We start from the raw sequence: 26,179 nt of genomic DNA, 5'->3' as shown, positions 1-26,179 counted from the left end.
CAGATACAGACTATTGATCACCCCTAACCCCCCAAAAAACATATAGAGGAGTTTTTGATCAGCAGTCCTCATCTATTGGTCTGTTGAACTGTCATTCACATTTTGCATTCTCCCACCCCTGCATTGGGCTTTACCTGCTGGCACCATTCAGTAAAAGTGACTGCACAAAGCCAGTGCACATTGTTCACATCTGCCTAAAATTATTTTTTTCCAGTGGCATAGGCGGTTCAAAGTGTGCTTTTATAGTTTATTTTAACTTTAAATACCAGCTATTTATTTTGCCTGCAATTCGTGTGTTCAGTTAGATGGTGATTTGTTTTTTTAAAAAAAAAATTTAATTGCTGTTATAATGTCATTAAGTGACATTGAAACATCGTAGACGCACGTGATTTGAATCCTTGTCTTGGTGGGGGCGGTTTATTCTTGACTTCTTCTCAAATAATGATAATAAAATGCATGATGCAACTGAAAGGCTTTGTATTAAAAACATCCTCACCAGTTAAACAGCCACGCTACTGATTTCTAAAAAAACAGTAATATTTTATTGCAATCCTATAGCTGCCACACTTACCAGGCAGTATGTTTTTATTTCTTTTTGAAGCCAGTGCTTGTAATGAAAAATAAAAATATGTGAGCACTGCCTCAGCATGACAAGGCCACACCTATTGGCTTTGCCAGTGAGTGTTTTCCTAAGTAGCTAGTGGGTTTTGGATTACACAAAGGGCTTGGGTTACACCAGTGTTGTGTCTTTTCCGAAGAAGCCTGAGAAAATATTGACTGAGAAAAAAAACGATTGGCAAAATATAGACTCCAAAAGGCAGACTGCCAAAGACCTGAATTTACATAAATATGCTACAACATTTTTGACTTGCTCTCAAGCGCTTGTCCGCAAACATGCTGCGACTGGAGTCAGAACTGGAAAATGAGCCAGTCCTAATGCACACGAGAATAGGCTTTGGCTGGATTTGGAAATTAAATACAGGTTGCATTTTTTGTAGGGAGTTGTTTAAGGCTGATATAATAAATTATCTATAATTTGGAACCAGCTTTCTATAAAAAGATGTTTTTATGGTCTAGGCTTCCACATGGGATTCTTAGGTCTCGGAGCATTTGAGTTAGAGCTTTTAGAAATGTTTATGGCTTTTTTTTTTTGTAATTCTTTGGCATTGGCTACAGGAAACAAAAATGCTAAAGATTTACAAAAAAAACCCATAAACAATTCTAAAAGCACTAACTCTAATGCTGCGAGACCTATTGCATTTCCAATGCTTGTTTTATTAGCACACACGTTTACCTGCAAAAAAAAAAAGTTACATTAAAAAGTCGGAGGTTCCGGAAACTTTCTCAACAATTTTAAGCAACAGCACTGTTAGGTGGGAAGCAGAGAATGGCAAAAACCATTCTAGCAGAAAAAAAAGTTCCAGCAAAACATTTAAAGCAGAACTTTTTCTGAAAGAAAAATATCCATAAGCGACATAATCCAGTAAGCAAACTCACTTGGGGGAGAGAATCTTCTGAAAGGGAAAACATAAATCAGAACTAGTACCTTCTGAAGGGATTCCTGTAAACCTACAGGATATCGGGGGCACCAAACGACACATGCACTTAGGGAGGCGGGCAACTAGAGCCAAATTTCGGTGGGGGGGGGGGGCGGGCTGAAAATATTTCGGGGGGGGGGGGGCTAATTCTTCCAACCACGGACAAAGTGGCTGTGAGAAGGGGTGACCACACAACAAAAGCCTCATTTAGAACTAAATGGTCTTTTAAAGACCTGTTAAGTACTCGGGTGCGGCTGCAATTACATGCTCGCCAGCCCGCGAAGCTGTGTCAGCCCGGGCTGACAGGCAGGACGGGGAGGGGGGGGGGGGGGGGGCTGAAGCCCCGTGAGCCCAATGGGTGTTGCACGCTTGCACTTAGGGTCCTATCATAGAGAGACACAGACGGCACACACACAATGCTGGTCGTCTCGGCCGGATGTCCTGAGCGACCCCGGCCCTTTTATTTATGCTCTCTGCCCACGCCTGGCCAGAGACTGATAAATGGTGTGATAGTGCTTCCGGGGGTGGGCTGCCAAGAGGTGGGCGACTAGACCGCTACATCCCATCCCAACTTGGTTCTTCAAACAGTCTCTTGTTAGGCTGGGGATTCCGCCTGAGATTATAAGGGTGCCGGTTGATCTCTTGTTCTTGCCGGGGGCTTCTTGGGCTTTGATCGTTAAGGGTGTCTTTGAAGCTAGGAGCTTCTGAAGAGAAAGACTCTGTCAGACTTTGAGATGACTCTTCATCATAGTTGCATTCAGCTACGATTGGTTGCTCCTCGGCGGCTCTCGATGGATCTTTCCCCTGGGGTGTTCTGACTGGAGGCGGCACTTCCTTGAACCATGAAATGTTTCTTGTTATTATTTCGCCATCCCACTCTACAGTGATGGCCGTTCCTTTGGTTGACTTGACTGTCCACAGTCCTGGTTCATAGGAAGTTCGGAACTTTCCTCTGCTCCACCGATTCCGTACTAATATGTAGCACCCAGGCTTCATCACGCGGACCTTCGCTCTTCGTCGATTACTTGCTTTGTTATTGGTTTTCTGCCTCTTTGCTTGGGCACTCGCAGGGTCGTACGGTTCTGGTCTCCAGTTATCGGCCATGGGTAACAAGTCTCGTCGAGTTCCTGTTAGCATGAGTGACCACGGAGAACGTTGTGTTGTGCAATAAGGAGTGCTGCGGTATTCTCTCAGGAACTGCTGCAGAGCGACTTCAGGGTCCGTATTTTCAGCCACCACTATGCGCAGTATTTTGTTGGTGGTGCGCATAAACCGCTCGACCTCACCATTTGCTTGAGGCCACTGAGGGGTAATCCGGTGATGCTTGACTCCTAGGCGTGCCAGCCAGTCTTTGAACTTACTGCCTTGGAATGGGGGTCCATTGTCGGTCTTGATGACGTGTGGCAGGCCAAACAGGGCAAACAACTTCTCCAGGACAGGTTGCAAATTGGCAAATGCGGTGGACGGCAGAAGTTCGACTATTGGATATTTGGTGTAACTGTCAATAAGAACAGCTGTGACTCTCCCGCCGGGGAAGCTTCCGAAATCGCGGCTCACCCACGACCATGGCGATGGGGCAGGGTCCTCGGTGATCATGGGTGCTGAGGCTTCGGGGTTGCTTGTGAGTTGACAAGCTTTGCAGTTGCTCACAACAGTGTCCACGCTGTCTTCTAGGTCTGGGAACGACACCTTTTCTCTCTCTTTTCCCTTGATTTCATCCTCCCGATGCCTTGATGCCCCTCATGTGCAAGGGTCGTTGCTCGTTCTTGTAAATTCTGTGGTATCACAATGCGTCTACCCCGCAGTATGATTCCATTCTCCGTGGAGCTGAGTTTGTTTCGAATTTTCCAAAATTTTGCCAGGCGGGTCCTGTCAGGTTCACTCCACCCGTTGGTGTTCCTGAGGAATCCATCCCATGAGCCATTCTTCAGAGCGTCAACTACTCGTTGGAGGGCCGTATCTTGGTCCATATGCTCCTTTATTTCTTCTATTGAGAGAGCCCGCGGGCATGACCACTGGGCGACCATGTTGACGAATTCCTCCGTGTTTGACTCTTGATCACCGGCTTCGTCTGCGGTTGGTGCTGGGTGTCGAGACAGAAAGTCTGCCGGGTTCTTTGCTCCTGGCCGATATATCAGTTCCATCTGATAATGTTGTAATTGAATGGCCCACCTTTCGATCCTGGGAGGTGGGTGAGGCGCCGTTCCTTTGAACAAGGGGTTGATAATCCGTTATCACTCAAAAGGGGTGTCCGCTCACATATAAATGAAAGTGGTTGCATGCCCATTTGATAGCCAGTGCTTCCCGCTCTATTTGTGAGTACCGGGCTTCTATTGCGGTCAGTGATTTGCTTGCAAAAGCTAACGGGACCCAGGTCCTTGGCTCAGTCTCTTGGGTAAGCAGAGCTCCAAGGCCTACCGGGCTGGCATCCACCAGCAACTCTGTGGTGCGCGTGGTATCAAAGTAGGCCATAGTCGTGCTGTCTAGCAGAGCGGACTTTACTTGTTTGAAAGCTTTGTCTTCCTCCGTGGTCCACTTCCAGGGGGTGTCTTTCTTTGTGAGATTTCGCAGTGGTTCCGCGATAGTTGCCAGGTTTGGGATGAATCTACCGCAATATGTCGCCATCCCTAGAATACTTCTTACTTCAAAAGCATTGGTTGGAGCGGGAGCGAGTTGAATGGCTTGGGATTTCCTGGGGTCCACTTTGACGCCTTCCGAGCTGAACACATAGCCAAAGAAATCAATATTCTTACGGAGGAATTGGCACTTCTCCTTGTGAAGAGTTACACCATGTTCTGCCAGTCACTTGAGCGTGGCGCAGAGTCGTCAATGGTGTTCAAGGGTTTTGGAGTGAATAAGGATATCGTCACTCACGTTCAGGACGCCTTGGAGGCCTGACAAAATCTCTCTTACAGTGTTTTGAAAGATCTCTGCTGCCAATGATATCCCAAAGTTTAATCTTTTGTACCGACGAAGCCCAAGGTGGGTTGAAAATGTGGTAATATACCTGCTCTCCTCCGCTAGAGTGAACTGGTGGTAGCCAGCATTGAGATCTAGTTTAGAAAACCATTGCGAGACATTGAGGTCGGCTAGAATGTCATCAACCGTCGGCGTTAAGTGTCTCTCGCGTTTTATGGCTCGGTTGGGCATTCTCATGTCGATGCAGATTCGAATCTTCCCTGGCTGTCTTGGCTTTTCTGCGATTACCATGGGGGATACCCAAGGAGTTGGCCCTTTCACCTTTTAATTACCCCATGTTGCTCCAGCTTCAAGAGTTCTTCTACTAGCGGCCGGAGGTGGAAAGGAATGCGTCGGTGCCTTAGCGCCACAGGTTGAACTGCTTGATCTATATGCAGCTTCACAGGTGGTCTCTTGATCTTCCCTAGCCCCTTAAATAGTTGTAGGAACATGTCCAGAATGTCGTCGGTCTGGAGGAGCTTTACTGCGTTTGCAAATGCAATCAGGTTGAGAACTTCGGCAGTGTGGCTTCCCACGAGTATATCGGCTTCTCTGTCGACAACATGGAACGTTGTTGTAACCTCTTGGGCCTTGGACTTTACTTGGACTGTCATCTTTCCTTTCAATGGAAGTGGTTTTTGGCTTCCATACGTGATAATTCTTATTTTGGATGGGGTAAGCACAGGCTTCTGTTTCAGCTGCTTATAATGTTGCAACCCCATTACGTTAACGGTCGCCCCGGTGTCAATCAGGCCTGTTACTGGGGATCCATCGATTTCAATGTTGCACTTGGGTTGTGGTCGCCGTCTCTTCTTGAGGTCGCCTGCAAACGACACGAAGTAGCACTCTTCATCGTCTTTCGTGGACGAGTCATCTAAGCGTTGGGCGTGGCGAGACGAGGTTTCCGTCGGCCACAACGTTGTAGGTTCTTCTACTGCTAGGTGTCTTACAGCTCCTGACAGAGTCCTCCTCCCAGGGTTACTCATGCCTCGCGAGCCTCCACGACATACGCTCGCGAAGTGGTTGGGGATGCCACACTTGGAACACGACTTTCTGGCAGGGGGTTCTTCTCTCCCACAGTAGCCACACTGTGATCATCGCGGTATTCGGGTGGGCACCTTCCTCGCCCACCACGAGATGGTGTGCTTATGGCGTCAACCCGCTCTGTCTTGACAGTCACTGCTTGATCAGTTTTTTGGTTGAGTGCAGTTTCCATTGCAGTTGCTCTGATGTCTGAAAGTTCATGTGAGCGAGCGAGGATCAGAATTTCCTCTAGGGTTATGCGGGGTTGCCGAAGTATGAGTGTCCGCATCTTCTTGTTGTGGCAGCCTTGAATGAGTTGTGCCGTCACCTCTTTTGTCTGATCGTCCTCGGTGCAAGTACTTGCTACTTCTCTGAGGCATGCATGAAAGGTGTCCATTGATTCTCCCTCTCTTTGCCTGGCTTGTCTGAATTTGAATCGTTCGTAGTGAGGGTTGAGCTGGGGGTCGAAATGAGCGTCCAAGGCCCGGGCCGCGGCGTCATAGTCAGTGGCTGCGCCGGTGTTTGGGAGGTGCGTAAACAGCTTTTATATTTCGTCACCTGCAAAGTGCAATAACAGCGATCTTTTCACAGCCCCGTCTGTTTCCCTCATGGCCACAAAGTAATTGTTGAAGCGGCTAACCCACACTTTCCACCTCGGTGACGCAGTCGCCGGGTCAATCAGTTCACTAAACGGTGGAAGCGCGGTGATCTGGGTGTGTACGGGATGTGGAGGCGCAGGTGGTGCTGCTTGCTGTTAAGCTGCTTGCGCTGCAGGGTTTGACATGGTGCGCCCTCAATTGTTTGCCTCACGGTCGTGTTGTCACATGTCCGTCTTCTCTGCACTTTTGCGTCGTGCTGCGTTGTGTTTGCCAGTGCTTGTTGCTTTTGTTCTTTCTGTTTAGATTCACCTTCTTTGGCTTATTAACTTCTTTATTTCCTTTTTTTTCCTCTTCTTTTCCTTCTTGGGGATGTCCTCTTTGCCCCGTGTAATTTGGCCTCGGGCAAGCTCTTCTTACTGCTGTTACTTGCTCCCTTATTGCACGACCTGGCGTTGCTTGTGGCAGTGCTTGTTGGGTTTTGTCTGGGGGGGACTCTGGCCTCACTGTCATGTGCTGCGCTGCTGGCGCGGTATCTGCTCTTGTCCGCTGAGCTCTCCGGCTCGTGTTTGCTCTGTTGCGGCCCTGCGTGTCCTCTCTCATGCTGGTCGGCGATTTCTCTCCCGCCTCTGCGCATGCGCGCGGGTGTTGGCAGGAGTGCGGGGGCTTCCGGCTGTGCTGCGGGGCCGCCAGTTTGCACGTGCAGCGCCTTACACGCCTGAGGGGTGCGGGTGCTCCGGCTGAGCTCGTGTCCCGCTCACCTTGGTGTCTGGTAACGACGGCACCCTCCTCCTGCAGATTGTCTCGCGGCTGGGCTCACGCAGGTCAGTGTTGCTCGTTTCCTCAGTTGTGCGTCGCTCCTCCGATGCGGGTGTTGGGAGCTTCCTATCCCACCCTCGTCGCCAGTGTAGGGATTCCTGTAAACCGACAGGATATCGGGGTACCAAAGGACACATGCACTTAGGGGCCTATCATGGAGAGGCACACACACAATGCTGGTCGTCTCGGCCGGAAGTCCCGAGCGACCCCGGCCCTTTTATTTATGCTCTCTGGCCATGCCTGGACAGAAAGTGATACATGGTGTAATAGTGCTTCCGGGGGTGGGCTGCCAAGAGGTGGGCGACTAGACCACTACACTTTCCAGAATAGGCCCCCGACCGAAAGGAGAGCGGCTAGAAAGAGCTCCTTCCGACGGAGAAGGTAAGTGCACCTAGCTCTGCAGTAAGGTGGGCGTCTTTATGCCTGTAGCACAGGGGCCTGCAGCCTATGCGTCGCCTGTCTCCGCAGGGTGAATGGGGACGGTTTGCATAACACACGGGAGAGGGCTGCCCCCTTTAGCGGCGCTGCAGCGAACCCGTGAGTTAGGGGTTAATAGTGATGAGGCGCTAAAGAGCATCTTTCATCAATCTCTGATCATTAGCTATCAGCAAGTGACCAATCCGGTCGACGCCCCCTTCTCAATGGGACCGTCCGCACCTTTTAGAAGTTTAACGACTAAACTTAACGTCGACTAGTTATTGTTGCGTTTTTTGACTTGCCACATCCCCGAAGTAGCTTGTGTTGTTCAGGCTGGGCTGAGTTTAAACCGCGCACGTGATAAGGTCGTCAACCTTCTACCGCAACCCACGGGTGATTCAGCCCTTTACATTATGTGTAGTCCCCGTTGTCACCAGGCAGCCCTGCAAGCACCAATGCACCAAATTATAGCGGTGACAAGCTGGGACTGTCTCTATGCATTGTTACATTGAATACAAAGCTGCAGTGCTGCAGCTGCAGTGCTGCTCCCGGTGCACTGTAGAGAAGCACAAGGACTGGCACGCATTCATCTAATCTTTGCTTAATTTCAGCCGGGGTGCTTATTTTCCCCATCAGATACTAACGTACGCAGGGGGGCGGATCTGAAAGGCGGACAAACTGCAACCTGCAATAGTTAGATGAAGGGTACGTGAGTGTTAGGTAATGGATTCAAGACAGATTAAGTGGGCTAAAACAGGGGCATAACAAAGGCAGACTATCGGCGGGTTCAGAGGTATTGGCATTCGGCGCACCGACGTTTAATTGAGTTGGCTACGAACAGCTGAGCCGAGCTTTGGGCACCTCACAAATTAAGCACAACTTCTACCATAAACTGTATCCCTGCACTCAATAAAGATATAATCAAGAGTTGTTGGGAACTTCTTCCTGTTTGTTAATGCAAATGATATAGAACCCGTACACCACGACGGCCGCACCCTGCAGTGCTCCAGTCGCGGTGCTAGCACTTGTGTGCGCGCCTTGAGTCGGGGGTGAAGCGCAGCTGGCGTGATCTTTCATAGGCGTGACGCCTTCAGTCAGTGCTGGCGTTTTACCCAACAGCAGCTTGCATTCTGGGACTTGGAGTTTCTATGTTATTGTTGCAAGTAGAGGCCCAGAAATATCAGCATGCAAAGTGCTCTTGTGTTAAAGACCAGAAGTGCCTGAAGTTAAAACCTCGGGTCGAGGTAAAGAGAAGCTCTCCGAGGACGGCGAGGGATCATGGGAGCCAAGTTCACAAATGTTTTGGTGGACTCGAGGGAAGACGCATACGAGACGGACAGAGCCACCGGCTGCCGGGACGGTGCAGGGATTAAAGGGCTGATTCCAACATAAAAGGTCTACAGGGAGATGATATGAAGCCGCACACTGGAAGGTACAAGCAGACGAGGGCACGCGAGGCAGGAAATCCCGAACTCTTGTGCGCCCAGGTAGGACAGGAAGTCTCAGCACACCCCATAGTGGATAGCGCGCCCCAAGGCCGCACATGCGCCCCCCGCGACTAACAGTATACCTTCAAAAACTGAATGTAGGCTAAAATCACTGCAGTGAAGAGGAAAGGATGCTGATTTTTGCCGATGCAACCTACCCTCTCAAAATTCACCTTAAAATACATCAGTGTTTAAGCGGGATTAAAGAATCGTTGAGAATAATGTATTTTGTTTCCATTAATCGAGAGCAAAATGGAATTCTACAATAGCATGACGTGGTGGTTTGTTCGCCGTCGAAGAAGCTTTGTAATTAGTAGCACAGTTTTGAGATACCGAAGAACAGTGAGATACTATTAGCCTCCAACAGCAGCACCCCGGGTCTCTTTCCAATGCCTGCCATCCCGAGCATCGCTTTCTAAGAGCCCCGCACTATTTCCTTTCTGGCGTCGATGATGCCCGGCCACACTTCAAAGACACTTCCAAATTCAATTCACGCCCAGACTATGCTGCTAAATTGACTAAATTACGCAGCAAGCCTGGGTACATCATACCACGTGACCAAACCCATTTTGTGCAGCCCGTTTTTAGGTCGATCAAACCCCTCGCTGCTGCACAGCTCGCCATGTCTGTAAGCCCCGTCCTTTTCGGATTGAGGGGCGTGTTTTTCTTTCTCCCCTCTTCTCCATTGGTTGGAGGAGAGGAGAGAAAGGAAAGAAAAAAACACGCCCCTCAATCCGAAAAGGACGGGGCTTACTGCGAAAAGAGAACGTCACAGAGACCTCTTCTCCAATGGCTGGCCGCCGTTTAGGAGGCCAGCCAATGGAGAAGAGGGGCAGGGTTTACCCTCGCTACTCTGAGACATTAAGTCTCGCTGGCGAGACTGCGCATGTGCGCAGCCTAGGCCAGTCTCGACCTAAAAATAATTAAATGGTAATAAATGTCCGTTACAAGGATCCCCATCATACACATATTAGATATACAACAATTAATTACTTTGGTCAAATTGAAGTAAAACACACTGTAAAAAATAATTCAAATATCAGTGCATTTAAAAACACAACAAATAAAATACCATAGCAATAAAGGCTTATGAAATATCCCCATGATTAAGTATTTAAAAAATGCTAAAAAAGAGTATATAATGTCATAAACTTATTTAAAAAGGTTGTTATGCAATTACTGCAGAGACATCTTCTTCCTAGATCTCATTGCCACTAGCAGAAAACTTGCAACCCTAAAGCACACCACAGTGGAGGGTAGAATTTGTAAAAATAACAGAGCAGGCCTTACTTGAGCAAAGTTTGCCTCTCTCAATAGAGGCAATATAAATGTTTTACGAAGTGGGGTATAAAATTCACAGAAAAAGATAAAATGTAAAGGATCCTGTTATGAAAAAGTATCACAGGAGCACGGCTTTAAGATACCTGGCCGTGAAAACCTCTTGGGGAAGGCTAAAGACCAGGACACGTCATTCAGCCGGAATCTAGTTAAAACAAAACGATGTTGTACGTTTGTTACTAGTGACAAATAGGGCTGTGGCTGTGGGGGTCGAACTGAGGATGACATACCTTCTCACCATGGGCTTGGCAAGCTCGAGGCCCTCCCTAGTCATCTGCTAACTAACCAAGAACTTCATTTTAATGTCCTAGATCGCTGCCGGTCATAAAGATTTTGGTTTACTATATATATCTGGACAGCCCAGCAGCGTCAATTGCTCCCTGATGTATTTTAGCGACGGAATTTGTAGGGCTCCATCAAGGGCAATGCAATCCATGATGACCATCTGATTCAGAGCGGGAGAAATACTTGACCAAATCCTCAACCAACACATCAGGGGTGCATTACAATTGGGGGTGGGGTCGCACACTACTCACACACCAGCGGGATTGCCCCTAAGGACTGTGGTAAGTGTAGTTCGTGTTCTGCGATGCATCTTCTTTCGATTCTCTGCTATCTTCGCTATCTTCGCCATCCATGGACACGTGTTTCGGGGTATTTACCCCTCATCAGCAGGGATTAGGCCATGTTCTGCGGTTGCCGGTGGCTGCCAAATATTGCCAGGTTTAGTACCACTCAGGCGCGCAGGTGCGGGGTCCCAGGCTCGTCAGCCAACTGCTCGAGGGAGCTTTAACATTACAATTGGGGGTGGGGTCGCACACTACTCACACACCAGCGGGATTGCCCCTAAGGACTGTGGTAAGTGTAGTACGTGTTCTGCGATGCATCTTCTTTCGATTCTATGCTATCTTCGCTATCTTCGCCATCCCTGGACACGTGTTTCGGGGTATTTACCCCTCATCAGCAGGGATTAGGCCATGTTCTGGGGTTGCCGGTGGCTGCCAAATATTGCCAGGTTTAGTACCACTCAGGCGCGCAGGTGCGGGGTCCCAGGCTCGTCAGCCAACTGCTCGAGGGAGCTTTAACATTACAATTGGGGGTGGGGTCGCACACTACTCACACACCAGCGGGATTGCCCCTAAGGACTGTGGTAAGTGTAGTTCGTGTTCTGCGATGCATCTTCTTTCGATTCTCTGCTATCTTCGCTATCTTCGCCATCCCTGGACACGTGTTTCGGGGTATTTACCCCTCATCAGCAGGGATTAGGTCATGTTCTGGGGTTGCCGGTGGCTGCCAAATATTGCCAGGTTTAGTACCACTCAGGCGCGCAGGTGCAGGGTCCCAGGCTCGTCAGCCAACTGCTCGAGGGAGCTTTAACATTACAATTGGGGGTGGGGTCGCACACTACTCACACACCAGCGGGATTGCCCCTAAGGACTGTGGTAAGTGTAGTTCGTGTTCTGCGATGCATCTTCTTTCGATTCTCTGCTATCTTCACTATCTTCGCCATCCCTGGACACGTGTTTCGGGGTATTTACCCCTCATCAGCAGGGATTAGGCCATGTTCTGGGGTTGCCGGTGGCTGCCAAATATTGCCAGGTTTAGTACCACTCAGGCGCGCAGGTGCGGGGTCCCAGGCTCGTCAGCCAACTGCTCGAGGGAGCTTTAACATATATACAGATATTGGCAGCCATCGGCAACCCCAGTACACGGCCTATCCCTGCTGATGAGGGGTAATACCCCGAAACACGTGTCCAGGGATGGCGAAGATAGCAGAAGATCGAAAGATGATGCATCGCGAACACTTTACTACATTGACCAGAGTCCTTAGGGGCGACACCGCCGGTGTGTGAGTAGTGTGCGACCCCACCCCCATTTGTAACTTTAAAGCTCCCTTGAGCAGCGGGCTGACGAGCCTGGGATCCCGCACCTACGCGCCTGAGTGGTACTATACCTGGCAGATATTGGCAGCCATCGGCAACCCCAGTACACGGCCTATCCCTGCTGATGAGGGGTAATACCCCGAAACACGTGTCCAGGGATGGCGAAGATAGCAGAAGATCGAAAGATGATGCATCGCGAACACTTTACTACATTGACCAGAGTCCTTAGGGGCGACACCGCCGGTGTGTGAGTAGTGTGCGACCCCACCCCCATTTGTAACTTTAAAGCTCCCTTGAGCAGCGGGCTGACGAGCCTAGGATCCCGCACCTACGCGCCTGAGTGGTACTATACCTGGCAGATATTGGCAGCCATCGGCAACCCCAGTACACGGCCTATCCCTGCTGATGAGGGGTAATACCCCGAAACACGTGTCCAGGGATGGCGAAGATAGCAGAAGATCGAAAGATGATGCATCGCGAACACTTTACTACATTGACCAGAGTCCTTAGGGGCGACACCGCCGGTGTGTGAGTAGTGTGCGACCCCACCCCCATTTGTAACTTTAAAGCTCCCTTGAGCAGCGGGCTGACGAGCCTGGGATCCCGCACCTACGCGCCCGAGTGGTACTATACCTGGCAGATATTGGCAGCCATCGGCAACCCCAGTACACGGCCTATCCCTGCTGATGAGGGGTAATACCCCGAAACACGTGTCCAGGGATGGCGAAGATAGCAGAAGATCGAAAGATGATGCATCGCGAACACTTTACTACATTGACCAGAGTCCTTAGGGGCGACACCGCCGGTGTGTGAGTAGTGTGCAACCCCACCCCCATTTGTAACATCAGGGGTGCAAATCAATATAATCCAAGAGGTACCCCAAGCCAAGCTCCTCATGTAAAATAAAGGCAGGGGTACTAGAGGGGAGAGCTAGAGGGCAGCGCATACATTTGTTTTGGACCCCCTGGATGTCCCTCACATCCTTGTGACCCCATACGTCACACCCATATGTCGCCATAGGGATACATTTCTCTTTATAAACCTTGAGTAGGGCAGGTATTGGTTTCAACCCCAGTCTTTTGGCAAAATCCCAAACGGCCCGACTGCTCTTCCCAACACGTTCTTTTTTAATTGCCTTTGCACAGCCCAGGACCCATGATCGTCAAATAACATCCCCAAATATGGAAAAGTGGACAATTTTGACAATTCCACACCCCAACAAAAAAACTTTGTCTTAGTAGCCTTCTTACTGCCCATTGTCATTGTGTGCGATTTGGTAAAATTGGTCGCTAAATCAAGTGACTCCATAAAATCAATAAAAGTGTTTAAAAGATTTTGGAGACCTATGGCGGCCCTTGCATAACAACACTGCATCAGTAATGCTGGGACCAATTTGGACCCAGCTCTTGGGATGTCTTGAGTACTGCCTGAGAGTTGGTCTCTTAATTATTTCCCCCTTCGTACCCCTCGCTTAACCTCCCAGCAATCTGTTAAACTACAGTCATCTTTAAATCTTACCGCTACCGTTGTGTTATTATGGGCATAGTGTAAAAAGGATACCAGACTCGGTTCCATGCCAAATTCCCCCAGAATCTGCCACAGTTCTGATCGATTTTCTCGATCAAAGGCCGATGTTAGATCCATGAATCTCACGTGCAGTGTGCCCCTCTTTGCTATGGTATACTTCCCAATCACCAGGCTCAAGTTTATACATTGATCCAATGTGCCTCTCACTACCTGAACCCATACTGCAAATCGCTAATAACATGAAAATTTTCTAGCCATAGTGATAGCCGCTTCAAAATCACCTTTCCGTAACTTTGGCAGCGGAATCCAAAAGTGAGATAGGTCTGTAACAGGCAGGGCCGTCCCTAGGTCCCTTTTTAAAATTTGGAATGATAATGGCCTTTGCCCATGATGGGGGAAAACCACAGGTACCAGCAGCATTAAAAACCCAAGGTAATATCGCAGCCCATACCAGAGGGTCTGTCTTATGCAGGTCAGCTGGTACCTAATCCGGGCCAGGGGCCTTTCCCCCAGCTGAGAATGCCAAGAACAGCTGCCTGGACTCAACAACATTAAAACGAAGGGGTTCTAACAGCGGGATAGGCTCCCCCTCTGGTTCCAACCTCTCCAACTCACCATCACTATACATTCCCCCCAAAAACTCTGCCCACTTGTAAGGGGCTACTATACAGTCTGCATTAGTGTTTCCAGTCTCCGAATACAACGGGCTGTTCACCACCGCCCAGAACATCTTACTATCCGAGTATGTGCTTGCTTGACCAAGATCCTCTCAAGCTCTTTCCCTGATAGCTCTCTGTTCCTCACCTGAGTGGGCTTCTTATAGTCAGCCCTGCATGCCCTGATCTTACTCACATTTCGGGGTTTTTGTTTAAGGGCCAGTGCTAAGTTATTATGGGTGGTAGAACAGGTACCATCAAACCATCTCCTCGTTTTGGATCCGTTACCCTGCATGGGATAGTTACGTTAGTGGCTATCTGATTGGTCAGTATTCCAAAGGCGTCTAATACCGCTCCATCCGACCCAGTGCTGTCCATACATACTGAAACCTCAGCTGTGCACTCCACGTACAACTTACCTAAAAACTGTTCAAGCACCACTTTCATCCATTTCAGTCTACGTGACTGGTCCTTAGTGCTGATATCATGGTTAGAGCCACCCCTACTCTCTACCTTAAAAAAAGGCAGATAAGTATAACAAGTCAAGTGTAAGGGGATTATGATCACTATAAGTGCTCCAGGAAACATTCATACTACAGACCGCAGGAGCTAAAGATGCATAAATCATTATAAAATCAATAATACTGGAGCATCCTCTACGGGTAAAAGTGGGAATAGGAGTATTGACCCCGTTTGCTCTAAACAATACAAATTATTTGCAGCAAGAAGCCCCTCTAAGAGTATGCCCGACTCTGTATGTTCAAAATGGGTAAAAAATAGACCGTCTGCATGGGCCTTATTTAAAATACAGTTCAACTTGCACAAATGTGTATTGAAATCGCCCAGAATAAAGATCTCAGAAGAAGTATGTTTCCGTGTTTTAGATGTATCAATGAAACCTTCCAAGACAACTAAATGTTTATTTGCAAAAAGTCAAGTAAAAAAATTATAGAAGTGTATTACTAATAATGCTCTACTGCCAAAAAATGGGGAGATTGACACAAAGTGGCTCACATTGTAGCCTAAGTTGAGAGAAACCAATAGAAGACCTCCCCTTGCGCGCCCTGACTTGGAGGGGACTGCATGCTTAACGTATGAGGTAAACACCCTCCAAGTGAAAACCTTCACCTGTATCCCATGTCTCTTGTAGTGCAATTATTTGGCAGCCTTGGAATGTCCTACACCAAAGAGCGTCATCCCCCTCGGTCCCAACGCCTTGTACATTCCACGCGAGTACCCTCAAGCAGCGGGATCTATGATAGGGGATGTTACACTAGGGGCGGTAACAAAATCAGGCTTCTCAAGTGGCATTATATTGCCCACTCCTATGGGGGCAGCCTAGCAGGATCTGGGCTCACAAGTAAGGGGATAATATTGACACGCATACCGTCTGCTCTTAGCTCCATCGGTTCTTCCTCAAGTGATGATTGTCAATCTACAGCATCCAGTCCCTGTAAGCTACGCAAGGGTTCATTCCTATTTGAGAGGGTTAAGGTCGGACCAGAGCTCTCAGTTGGTTTGGTCTTTACAGATGCCTGCAGGCATGGCTTTTTGATGGATGAAAATTAGTGGGCTTGTAGAAGTACTGGAGGGGGGCTATCCTAATCAGTGTTTTAGAGCTGCCCTTGAGCTCACATTCCATCAAAGCATCAACTTTTATAGGATATCTCATATTGTCTATCACAAAGTCACCCCCAATATTTTTCCCCACCCTATGGCCACCCAGCCCACTCTCCTAGCCATAATAATGCCCAAAGATATTCTATGGCCATTCACAATGTTCGTGTTACACCAATGTGTAACCTTGTGTACCAAGTCCAGTGTAGTTTATTTAGTCCCCCTTGTAGTTGAAGGGACACCCACCAAGACTATTGCCAACGGTGCAGCCTCTGGCGGCAGATCTATGATCTCGTAACTATTCACCAAGGACTTATCAAGGTAAATGGTAGCAGTCACATTAGGTACATGCCCCCTTAACAATGGCACCCCTCACAATGGAACTGATTGGACCATCGTCCCTATCTGCGTCACAGAGGGGGGGCACCAGATGACTTATTGGTCGTACTCGAGAACTTGGCCTTTTTTGTTACCCATTGTTCCTGGGGCCCAGTATTTTGTGTATTTTGCGAATATTGTAGTTCAGAGGGCATCCGAGTTGAACAACCTGGGACCACTGATTCTTTAATTGTGTCTATGCCCTCGGCCCCTCTATCAGGCATCTGTAGTTTGGTGTTCCCGACAGACCCAGAGTGGCAACCTCCCACTGACTCCCCTACAGTGAGATGAGAGGATATTAATGGGAGAGCAGCATCGATTCCGGCAACCAACCTCTCCAACGTTTCCCGAATAGACCTTAAGAAATGTTCAACTATGGATTACAGTTTAGGTAAAAGTAGGTCAATGATATGTTTTAGATCAGACTCAGTTGGTGTTACGAGACTTTCAGGCAGAGGCTTACGAACAGGTCTTTTACAGCCTATTTTCTTCCTCTTAGTAGGGGGGCTGGGCAAGGGATCCTCCGCCAATCTCATAGCTGTCTCTAGCATGGGATCTATTATGACTAAGTTGGCCTCGCGAGCTGACATTGGTCCGGGATTGGCTCCTTCTGCTCCACAGCCAGTCAACAGTGGTTGTATAGTGGTTGATTTACCTATCTCCAGCGATAGCTTTCCTTCAGTAAGATCTATCTCCTTTGAGAGAACACTGGCCGCCCTTGTTTAAAAAAAAGAGTCAATAGTCGTTTTTTTTTGTTGCCCCCACTCCTCCAACATTTTTTTTTTATTTTGCCCATGACTGGATAATTAGCAATTATATGTTCTTACTAACTGGGAAGGAGTATAAAAATGACTACATAAACAGTACCTTAGTTTTAGCGACCAGGAACGTGGAAATAAGGGACCTGGCTCAGCCCGGTTTCCTACGATCTCTATAGGGCGCAGACGGAACCGCCCATGGCCCTGGCACACCCGCGCGCCGCGGGATCCTCACGCAGATTATAAGTGCCTCTTGGTGCGGTCACAGGTCGTTGGCGGCGCTTCTGGCCGCAAAGCAGGCTGTGATTGGTAGTCCCCTGTGTGGTGGCAGCGGTGACTGAACTGGCACGATGAGGGGTTCCTGCGGCGTGGGAGCCCTGAGCAGATTGTAAGCACCTCCTGGCGCGGTCACGGGATGTTGGCGACAGTTCCGGCCGCAAACAGGATGGGATTGGTAGTCCCCTGTGTGGTGGCAGCAGTGACTGAACTGGAATGATGAGGGGTTCCTGCACCATGGGAGCCCCGAGCAGATGATAAGCGCCTCCTGGCACGGTCACGGGACGTTGGCGGCAGTTCCGGCCGCCAAGCAGGCTGAGATTAGTAGTTCCCTCGGTGGTGGCATCGCAGACTGTACTGGCACGATGGTCAGACCCACTTGAAGACAGCGTAAAAGGCTTAGCAAAGCACATAACAAAAAGTCCAATTTGGGAGTGGATCACATGCTGGTCATTCTGGTCAAGTCTAACCTATTTAAAAATAATAACCGATAACACAACAGAATCAGTTAACACACGGGGAGAGGAGCTGGGCCATATTGAGGCGGCAGATACTCACAAAGTGGTCAAAACGGACTCCAGTCGAGTAAATAGTGACTTCACAAGTAATATAAGTGAACCCTTACTACAATTAGATTCAACCTCGCGACTGGAAGCTCCACCACTACTGGAAAATAAGAGTCTTAAACCAGCAAAGTTAGAGCAGAAGCAAGAACTAGCAGGAAACAATAGGCTTACAAGAGGTGAAGCTGCTTCTCAAAACTAAACCAGGCTTCGACGGCTGTCCTTCAGGTAAAAAAGGATGAGAAATCTTGGGGCGACTGTTCTGCAAGGGGGTGCGTTTCAGAGGTACCTGAAGGTGTACTGTACTAGTCTGTACCCTCTATTAGATGGCACAGAGTGACAAAGCTACTTCAAAGGTATACAGTAGCAATCAGTGCACCACAATGGATGGTACAGAGAAGGAGAGCTCCTAGAAGGTATACAGTACTAGTCAGGACACTGCTTTAGATAGTACAGAGTAAGGGCGTTATTAGAAGGTATACAGTACTAGTCAGTACACAGCGTTAGATAGTACAGAGTAAGAGAGTTATTAGAAGGTATACAGTACTGGTCAGTACACTGCCTTAGATGGTACAGAGTAAGAGAGTTATTAGAAGGTATACAGCACTGGTCAGTACACTGCGTTAGATAGTACAGAGTAAGAGAGTTATTAGAAGGTATACAGTACTGGTCAGTACACTGCCTTAGATGGTACAGAGTAAGAGAGTTATTAGAAGGTATACAGTACTGGTCATTACACTGCCTTAGATGGTACAGAGTAAGAGAGTTATTAGAAGGTATACAGTACTGGTCATTACACTGCCTTAGATGGTACAGAGTAAGAGAGTTATTAGAAGGTATACAGTACTAGTCAGTACACTGGTAGATGGTACAGAGTGGCAGGGCTACTGGAAGGTATACAGTACTAGTCAGTACACTGTGTTAGATGTTACAGAGTAAGAGTTATTAGAAGGTATACAGTACTAGTCAGTACACTGCGTTAGATGGTACAGAGTGACAGGGCTACTGGAAGGTATACAGTACTAGTCAGTACACTATTAGATGGTATAGAGTAAGAGTTATTAGAAGGTTTACAGTACTAGTCAGTACACTGCGTTAGATGGTACAGAGGAAGAAAGTTATTAGTAGGTATACAGTACTAGTTAGAACACTGCTTTAGATGGTACAGAGTGATAGAGCTACTAGAAGGTGTACTGTACTAGTCAGTACACTGCATTAGATGGCACACTAAGACAGCTACTCCAAGGTATGCTGTACTAATCAGTACTCTATATTATGGGGCAGAGCTACTAGAAGGTATGCAGCAGTAGTCCGTATACTGCATTGGATGGAACAGTGTAAGAAAGCTACTAGAAGGTACTTGTACCAAACCAATACACTGCATTAGGTTGTACAGAAAACAAAGTTAATCCAAGGCATACTGTACTAGTTAGTACTCTATATTAGATGATACCGAGAAAGAGATCTACTAGAAGGTATACAGTACTAGTTAGTACACTACATTAGATGACTCAGAGTGACAGAGATACTCCAAGGTATACAGTACTAGTCAATACACTGCATTGGATGGTGCAGAGTAGGAAAGCTACTAGAAGGTATACTAGTCTGTACACTGCATTAGGTGGTGAAGAGTAACATATATTCTCCAAGGTATAGAGTACTAGTCGCATATTACACTGCATTGTAGGTGAATGCATTAATAGTGTAGGTATATGTGCTAGGTCAGTGTGGATGCATGTGCTAGGTCAGTGTAGGTGCATACGTTAAGTCAGTGTAGGTGCATATGCTTGGTCATTGTAGATGCATGTGCTAGGTCAGTGTAGGTGCATATGCTTGGTCATTGTAGATGCATGTGCTAGGTCAGTGTAGGTGCATGCCGTAGCTCAGTGTAGGTGCATGCGCTAGGTCATTGTAGAAGCATGTGTTAGCTCATTGTAGGTGCATGCCCTAGGTGAGTGTAGGTGCAGGCGCTGGGTCAGTGTAGGTGCATGCGCTAGCTTGGTGTAGGTGCGTGCGCTAGCTCAGTGTAGGTGCATGCGCTGGGTCAGTGTAGGTGCATGCGCTGGGTCAGTGTAGGTGCATGCGCTGGGTCAGTGTAGGTGCATGCGCTCGGTATGTGTAGGTGCCTCACACCATCCCATCATAAAGTTCCATACCATACCTCCATAACATACCATAAAATTCCATACCACACCATCCAATCACATCTAATCCCTTCCTACCCCATACCATACCACCATAACATTCCATGCCTTACCATTTCATAGCACACCACACCAATACATGCCATCCCATTGAATGCAAATGGCCATTTAATACCATCCTATCCCATTCCAAACCACACCATCCCATCATACCATATTATACCATGATCCCAACCCATGGAACAACCACACCATTCCATCCAATCATAAGGTTCCAAACCTTACAATACCATCACATACACACTATCCCATACCATACGAACATAACATTCCATACCATACCACACGCTTTTCATGAACAGTAACATACAGAGCTACTCATCACAATGACATTTACCTTTATAAATCTTCACCACCATCTCTGCGCTCCGAATCTTCACATTATTACACCTGTAATAACAGACACATCATCTTTGTATTAAAGAGCAATGACAGCTACAGGAACAAAGGATGAACATCACATACAAGACCCGTATTTGAAATGATATTCAGTATTAGGAGCAGTGCCTGCGGACTAGAGCTCAGTGTGAGTTACTGTTCATACACAACAGTCAAAGCTCCATCGATATCCAAAAGTACCTTTAATATCTTGTGACAGGATGTGGGTGTTCCATGGCAGTTAGCTAAATAAGACCAGCGTGCTTCATGTGATGCTATGGAGTGCCTCGGCGTGGGTCTTCTAGGAGCGGCATTTAGCTCAGCGAGAGGGGGGCAGAGACAGGTTACATCTGCTTCTGGTGGAGTCTTGTGTATATACTTAATATATACCTTCTTATCTGAGGTCCACCTGCATTCCTGCCAGTACACACAACACTACCACACCCAATCCTGCCAGTGTAAACCTTGTCATCATCCTCTACAACCAAGATGTTGGGTTGTCTTAGTGGGATATATAAGGAAGATTTGAACCCAGACCCCTTAGTAATGAAAGATAAGTTGCAAAACAAAGATTTCCCTCAACAATAGATTTAAGGCCTTAGGTGAAGGATCATAGAGGGAGAGATAAGGGAACAGGTTAGGAGGCTCAGTAAAGGGAAAGCAGCAGAGCCAGACGGGATCCCATCTGAACACTATAAAAATTGATAAACTCTTTGGTCCCTTTCTGGAGGTCTTGTTTTAATGAGATCTCTCTGGAGGGCTGTTCAATTCCACCCACCTGGTATGAGGCAACTGTAGTTATGATCCTTAAGCCAGGTAAAGATGCTAGGTTGGCAGATTCCTATACACCTATATTGTTGTTGAACTGTGATTACAAAATGATCACAGGAATCTTGGCTAAGAGGTTGTCAGGTGTCCTTCAAACGTTGATCTATTTCGATCAAAAGGGGTGTGTGCCTGACAGACAGCTGTATGAATCAACCCATTGAATTATCGATGCAAATGATATGGTCGAGGCCTTTAATCTCCTGTTAACAATCACAAGAATTGTTGCTGCTAAAGCATTTGATAGCTGTATTTGGATCTATCTTTGGGAGGTATTGCAGAATTATGGTTTCAGCAGCAATGTTACTGGAGTTGTTCAAATGTTATATAAGGTGCTGGCAGCCAAGATGTTGGTTTATGGAGAACTTACTGCTTTGTTTCAGAGATGCAGGGTAACTAGGCAGGGGTGTCCTTTGTCGCTAATTCTGGTTCTATCTACATATTGAGCCCTTTTCCCAGATGGTTCGGCAGGATTGGACCATTCTTCCCTTTGAAGTTGCATGTTTAACTACCAATATAGCACTGTCTGCTGATGACATAGTTCTGTATACATCGAACTCAGAGGTCTCTGTTCCACAGCTTGAAATGCATGCCGGAGATGTTGTGAGTCTGTCAGGATATGAATGAATGAGTGAATGAGTACGCTCTTATATAGCGCATGGCTACCCTGAGGCATCCCAGCGCTGTAAGACCAGAGGGCAAGGAGAAGACAATCAATGGAACAAAAATGTCTTCAATAGCTTCCTGAAAGCAAGATGATTAATTTCAAGCCTGATGTTATCTGGGAGTTTGTTCCAACCCTTGGCTGCCTGGAAGGAGAGCTGGCGGCCGCCCATACGGGCTCGCTTCACCCTAGGTACTACCAGCAAATTTCGCTGATTAGATCTCAGGGTTCTATGAGATTGATGACGGCGAAACAAGGGCTGAAGAATGGTAGGGCCGCTATTACCGATGGACTTATGCGCCATGCACAACGTCTTAAACATGATTCTTTCCTGAATCGGCAGCCAGTGGAGCGAACGAAGTGCCGCCTTCGCCGAGCCACGTCTAGGTGAATTCATAAGCAGCCGAGCTGCGCAATTTTGCACAGATTGCAGGATTTGAATGGTACCTGCTGGAGCACCCAAATAAATAGCGTTTGCATAGTCCAGCCGCGATAGAATCAGCGACTGGACCAGCACGCGTCTGGCCTCAAAAGGAAGGAGGGACAGAACTTTCCTGAGGACCCGGAGCAGTCCATAGCAGGTAGCCGCAACCTTCTTAGCCTGGACCTTAAATCCCAGGGAGGTGTCCAGCCACACCCCCAGGCTCTTTATTTGGGTCTTTGGGATAGGAGGGGGACCCAAACAACGTGGCCACCATGGGTCAAGATTGATGGGGGCTTTATAACCCAAGAGCATAATGTCGGTTTTGGCCCCATTTAGTTTTAGGAAGGAGGCGGTCATCCACTCCAAAACTTTGGTGAGACATGGGGTCAGATTATTGCTCCCCTGATCTACCGTGTCATCCCTCGCCAGGGAGATGACCAACTGCGTATCATCGGCGTAGGTGATAAGCTGAATTCCACAGGGAAGCACCACCTCAGCCAGTGGTCGCATGTAGATGTTAAACATGGTAGGACTGAGTGAGGATCCCTGGGGAACGCCGTGATACAATTGCAGTTTGTCTGATGAAAACTCCTCCTCAAAAACGGAGAAGCATCTCTCTGCTAGAAAGGACTGGAGCCATTTAAGGGCCATTCCGGAGACCCCTGCCCGGCGGAGACGATGCAGCAAAAGTGGATGATTGACAGTGTCGAAGGCTGCACTGAGGTCCAGCAGCACCACCGCAGCGCAGCCACCAGCGTCCACAATACTCCTGGTTGACTCCACCACTGCCACCAGGGCAGTCTCCGTACCCTGCTTGGCTCTAAATCCCATCTGAGAGGAATGGAGTGCACCCGAAGTCTCAACAAACGAGGAGAGGATCTGATTGACGTGTTTTTCGGCTATTTTACTAAGGGCCGGTAATAACGAAATGGGCCTGTAATTAGCTAAGTCTTCGGGGTCCAAGTATGTTTTTTTTAGAAGGGCCTTCACTTTCGCCATCTTCCAGATGGGGGCACCACTCCTGATTCCAAGGACGAGTTGATTACCCGCATTATGGCCGGGCACACCGTCCTTGAGACTTGTTTAAGTGCTGCAGGCGGCGCAGCGTCCAGAGGGGAACCCGATTTGAGAGCACCAAGGAGTCTTTCCACAGTGGCCAATTCAATAGGCGGGAAGCCGACGAGTCCTTCAGAGGCGTCTAAAGCAGCCTCCTCCGGACACCTGTCCTCGCTCTCCATAGGGCCGGTGGCCTGTACTGTTGGCTCAAAGCCAGCATAGATGTTAGACACCTTGGCAGCGAAGAAAGCGGCCAAATCATTACATTGTTTCTGGGGATCGGGCGAGGCTGTAATGGCCGGGGGGGCGGTCACCAGGGCTTGAAATATTTAAAAAATTTCTCTTGGCCTATTAGCTGCTTCCTCGATTTTGTCCTGAAAATACTCTGATTGCGCAGTTTTTAGTTGTTTTTTTGTATAGTCTGAGCTCTGACCTATATTCATTTTTGGAGGCAGTTGCGAAATCTTTCCTCCATTTCCTCTCTGCCCTTTTGCAGCGTTGCTTTAGCTCCTTGAGTTCCCCAGAAAACCAAGGTTGTTTGTTTGGGCCAGTCCGATGGCTGACCACTTTTCTGGGAAGAGTGACATCTAATGTTGAGATTAGCCACTTATTGCAGGCCTCATTGGCAATGACGGCGTTATCATGAGGAGCCGGAGGGGACCTCTTCAAGGCAGCCTCCCAGTCCTCCACAGATAGGCTCGACCATGTTCGGCTGACTTTCTTTGAGAGGCTGGCTATATGATTTTAGTCCGATGGAGCCCAGACAAAAGAGAGCAGGGCGTGGTCTGACCACGGAAGAAAACTGGGCTGGTCACACCTGATGTTACCATGATTGGTGAAGAGATGGTCTAATAGATGTCCTGCTGTATGTGTAGGGCCAACCGCAATTTGTTCCAAGTGAACTACTCCCAAAGTGTCCAACAGACACTTTATTTATTTTATTTTATTTATTTTAAAAGTTTTATCTAGCGCTGGCTAGACCCGGAGGTATCAGAGCGCTTTACATGAGCATCAGATCATAGTTACAGGTTACATCGTTACAAAGGTTACACAGTTCTTAGAGCATGGCAACATAGTTACTTGTAAGGTCGAGATAAACAATAAGCACTAATACGTAAGGGGAAAAGAAGGCAAGGTGAGAGATTATGGGGGGGTTGGAGAAGGGGGAAATAGACAGATAATGAAGCTGGGAAAGAGGAGGGGAGGGTGAGAGACACAGCATGAGAAGAAGGGTGACGGGGACACAAACCGGTAGACGAGTCAAGGCAACGTCCAAAGTCCAGTAAGCTGTTATCCCAGGGGAAGTGGTATCCCTTCCCTATCTCTATTGCAAGAGGCTCCCTTTACGCAGTGGACTCTCTCAGAGAGGTCTCTGAGACTCCAAGGCCTACATACTGGATCCTTCCCCAAAAAGGGGAGGGGGAGTGCTTTGGCAAGGGGTGCCATACCATACCTCAACTGTGAGTGGCTCCCATGGCGCAGTGGACTCACTCAGCGGGTTCGCTGAGACTCCAGAGTATAAATATTGGATCTTTCCCCAACAAGGGGAGAAGGAGTGCTTAGTCAAAGGGCACAAAGGACAGGGGGTAGGCAGAGTAGCAGGAGAGATTCAGGGGAAAGAGGATAGGAGCTAGGGAAGAGACAATAAGGAGAGACGAAAAGAAGTCTGCCTAAAGACCGACTGGGTAGGTGACGACCAAGGAGGGAATCCAAGGCCCATCTCCCCTATAGCTAAACCAAGTAGCTCCAGCGGGCATCAGACAAAATAGTTCAGTCTCAAAACATTGAGAGAGGAGGGAGGGAGAGACATAAATAGAGGGAGGATGCGGCTTGGAGAGATGGGCAGGGTAGAGGATAGACCAAGAGTTGGGGCCAAGTTTCGAGATAGGTGATACTGAGGGAGAGGGGGAAAGAGAGAGGGGAGACATGATTAGGAGAGTAAGGAGTAAACAGATTAAATCATAGGATTAATCAGAACAGGAATATAGAAAGGCTGAATTATGGCAGAGATACATTTAGCCCAAAACAAAATTACAGCAAAGTAATGGGAGAGAACACAATATAAGAACATCCTATGGGGGGGGGGACAACAAAATCAAATACAGTAAGCAGCATTAGACAGCATAGTTATATAAAATGAACAACAATAGTAGAACACGTCCAAATGTACATTCAGGGATTAATGCTAAGAATGAGAAAGATGTGAAGTAAACTAATAGTGGGAAGGATGAGAGTCAGCTAAGGAGAACACACACCAGAGAAGTACGATGCAAGATGCATAGATATCGCACTAGGTTACATTTGGCCAACAGCAAATAATAAAAATAGGAAATGGGGGTGAACCACATGAAGGAACATCATAAATTGTTTCTGTCTGTATGCCTGTGAGTACCTATGTACTGTTGCTATTTTACCCAAAGGGAATTTCTGTCTGACTAACATCATAGAGGGGGACAACAAAATCAGACACTGAGATGACGCGGCATCTGCCTCAACAAGATGTATGTTGAGGTCGCCTAGGATTGAGAAATTGGGTGTACTGCTGATGGCAAACGAGATCTTATCCAATAAATTGTTACAAAAACCGTGGTGGTCACCCGGAGGTCTATAGACAAGAATGCCTGCAAAAGTGCAGGAGGGAGAGAAGGATAGCGAAAATCCTAAACTCTCACATTCCAGAAGTGGACTCTCTGAGGTTCTACAAGAAAGAGTGTTCTTAAAGATAATAGCCACTCCTCCCCCACGTCCAGTTTGGCGATCCTGCCTATCAAATATAATCTATAAGGGGAAGATA

The 26,179-nt window shown here is 47.9% G+C and overlaps 1 protein-coding gene across 1 annotated transcript in view; it reads right to left on the bottom strand.

Moving 5' to 3' along the window:
* The window catches only part of LOC144753201 (E3 ubiquitin-protein ligase TRIM39-like), an 85,350-nt gene that overhangs the window by 28,116 nt on the left and 31,055 nt on the right, over window positions 1-26,179 (bottom strand). Inside the window, exon 5 of the mRNA XM_078640962.1 lies at window positions 20,376-20,428. Within this exon, the coding sequence (XP_078497088.1) occupies window positions 20,376-20,428 (53 nt within the window). The remainder of the gene's footprint in view (window positions 1-20,375; window positions 20,429-26,179) is intronic.

This window comes from Lissotriton helveticus, chromosome 5_1, assembly GCF_964261635.1.
Source record: "Lissotriton helveticus chromosome 5_1, aLisHel1.1, whole genome shotgun sequence".
NCBI lineage: Eukaryota > Metazoa > Chordata > Amphibia > Caudata > Salamandridae > Lissotriton > Lissotriton helveticus.
This window is presented reverse-complemented; position numbering and strand designations above follow the sequence as displayed.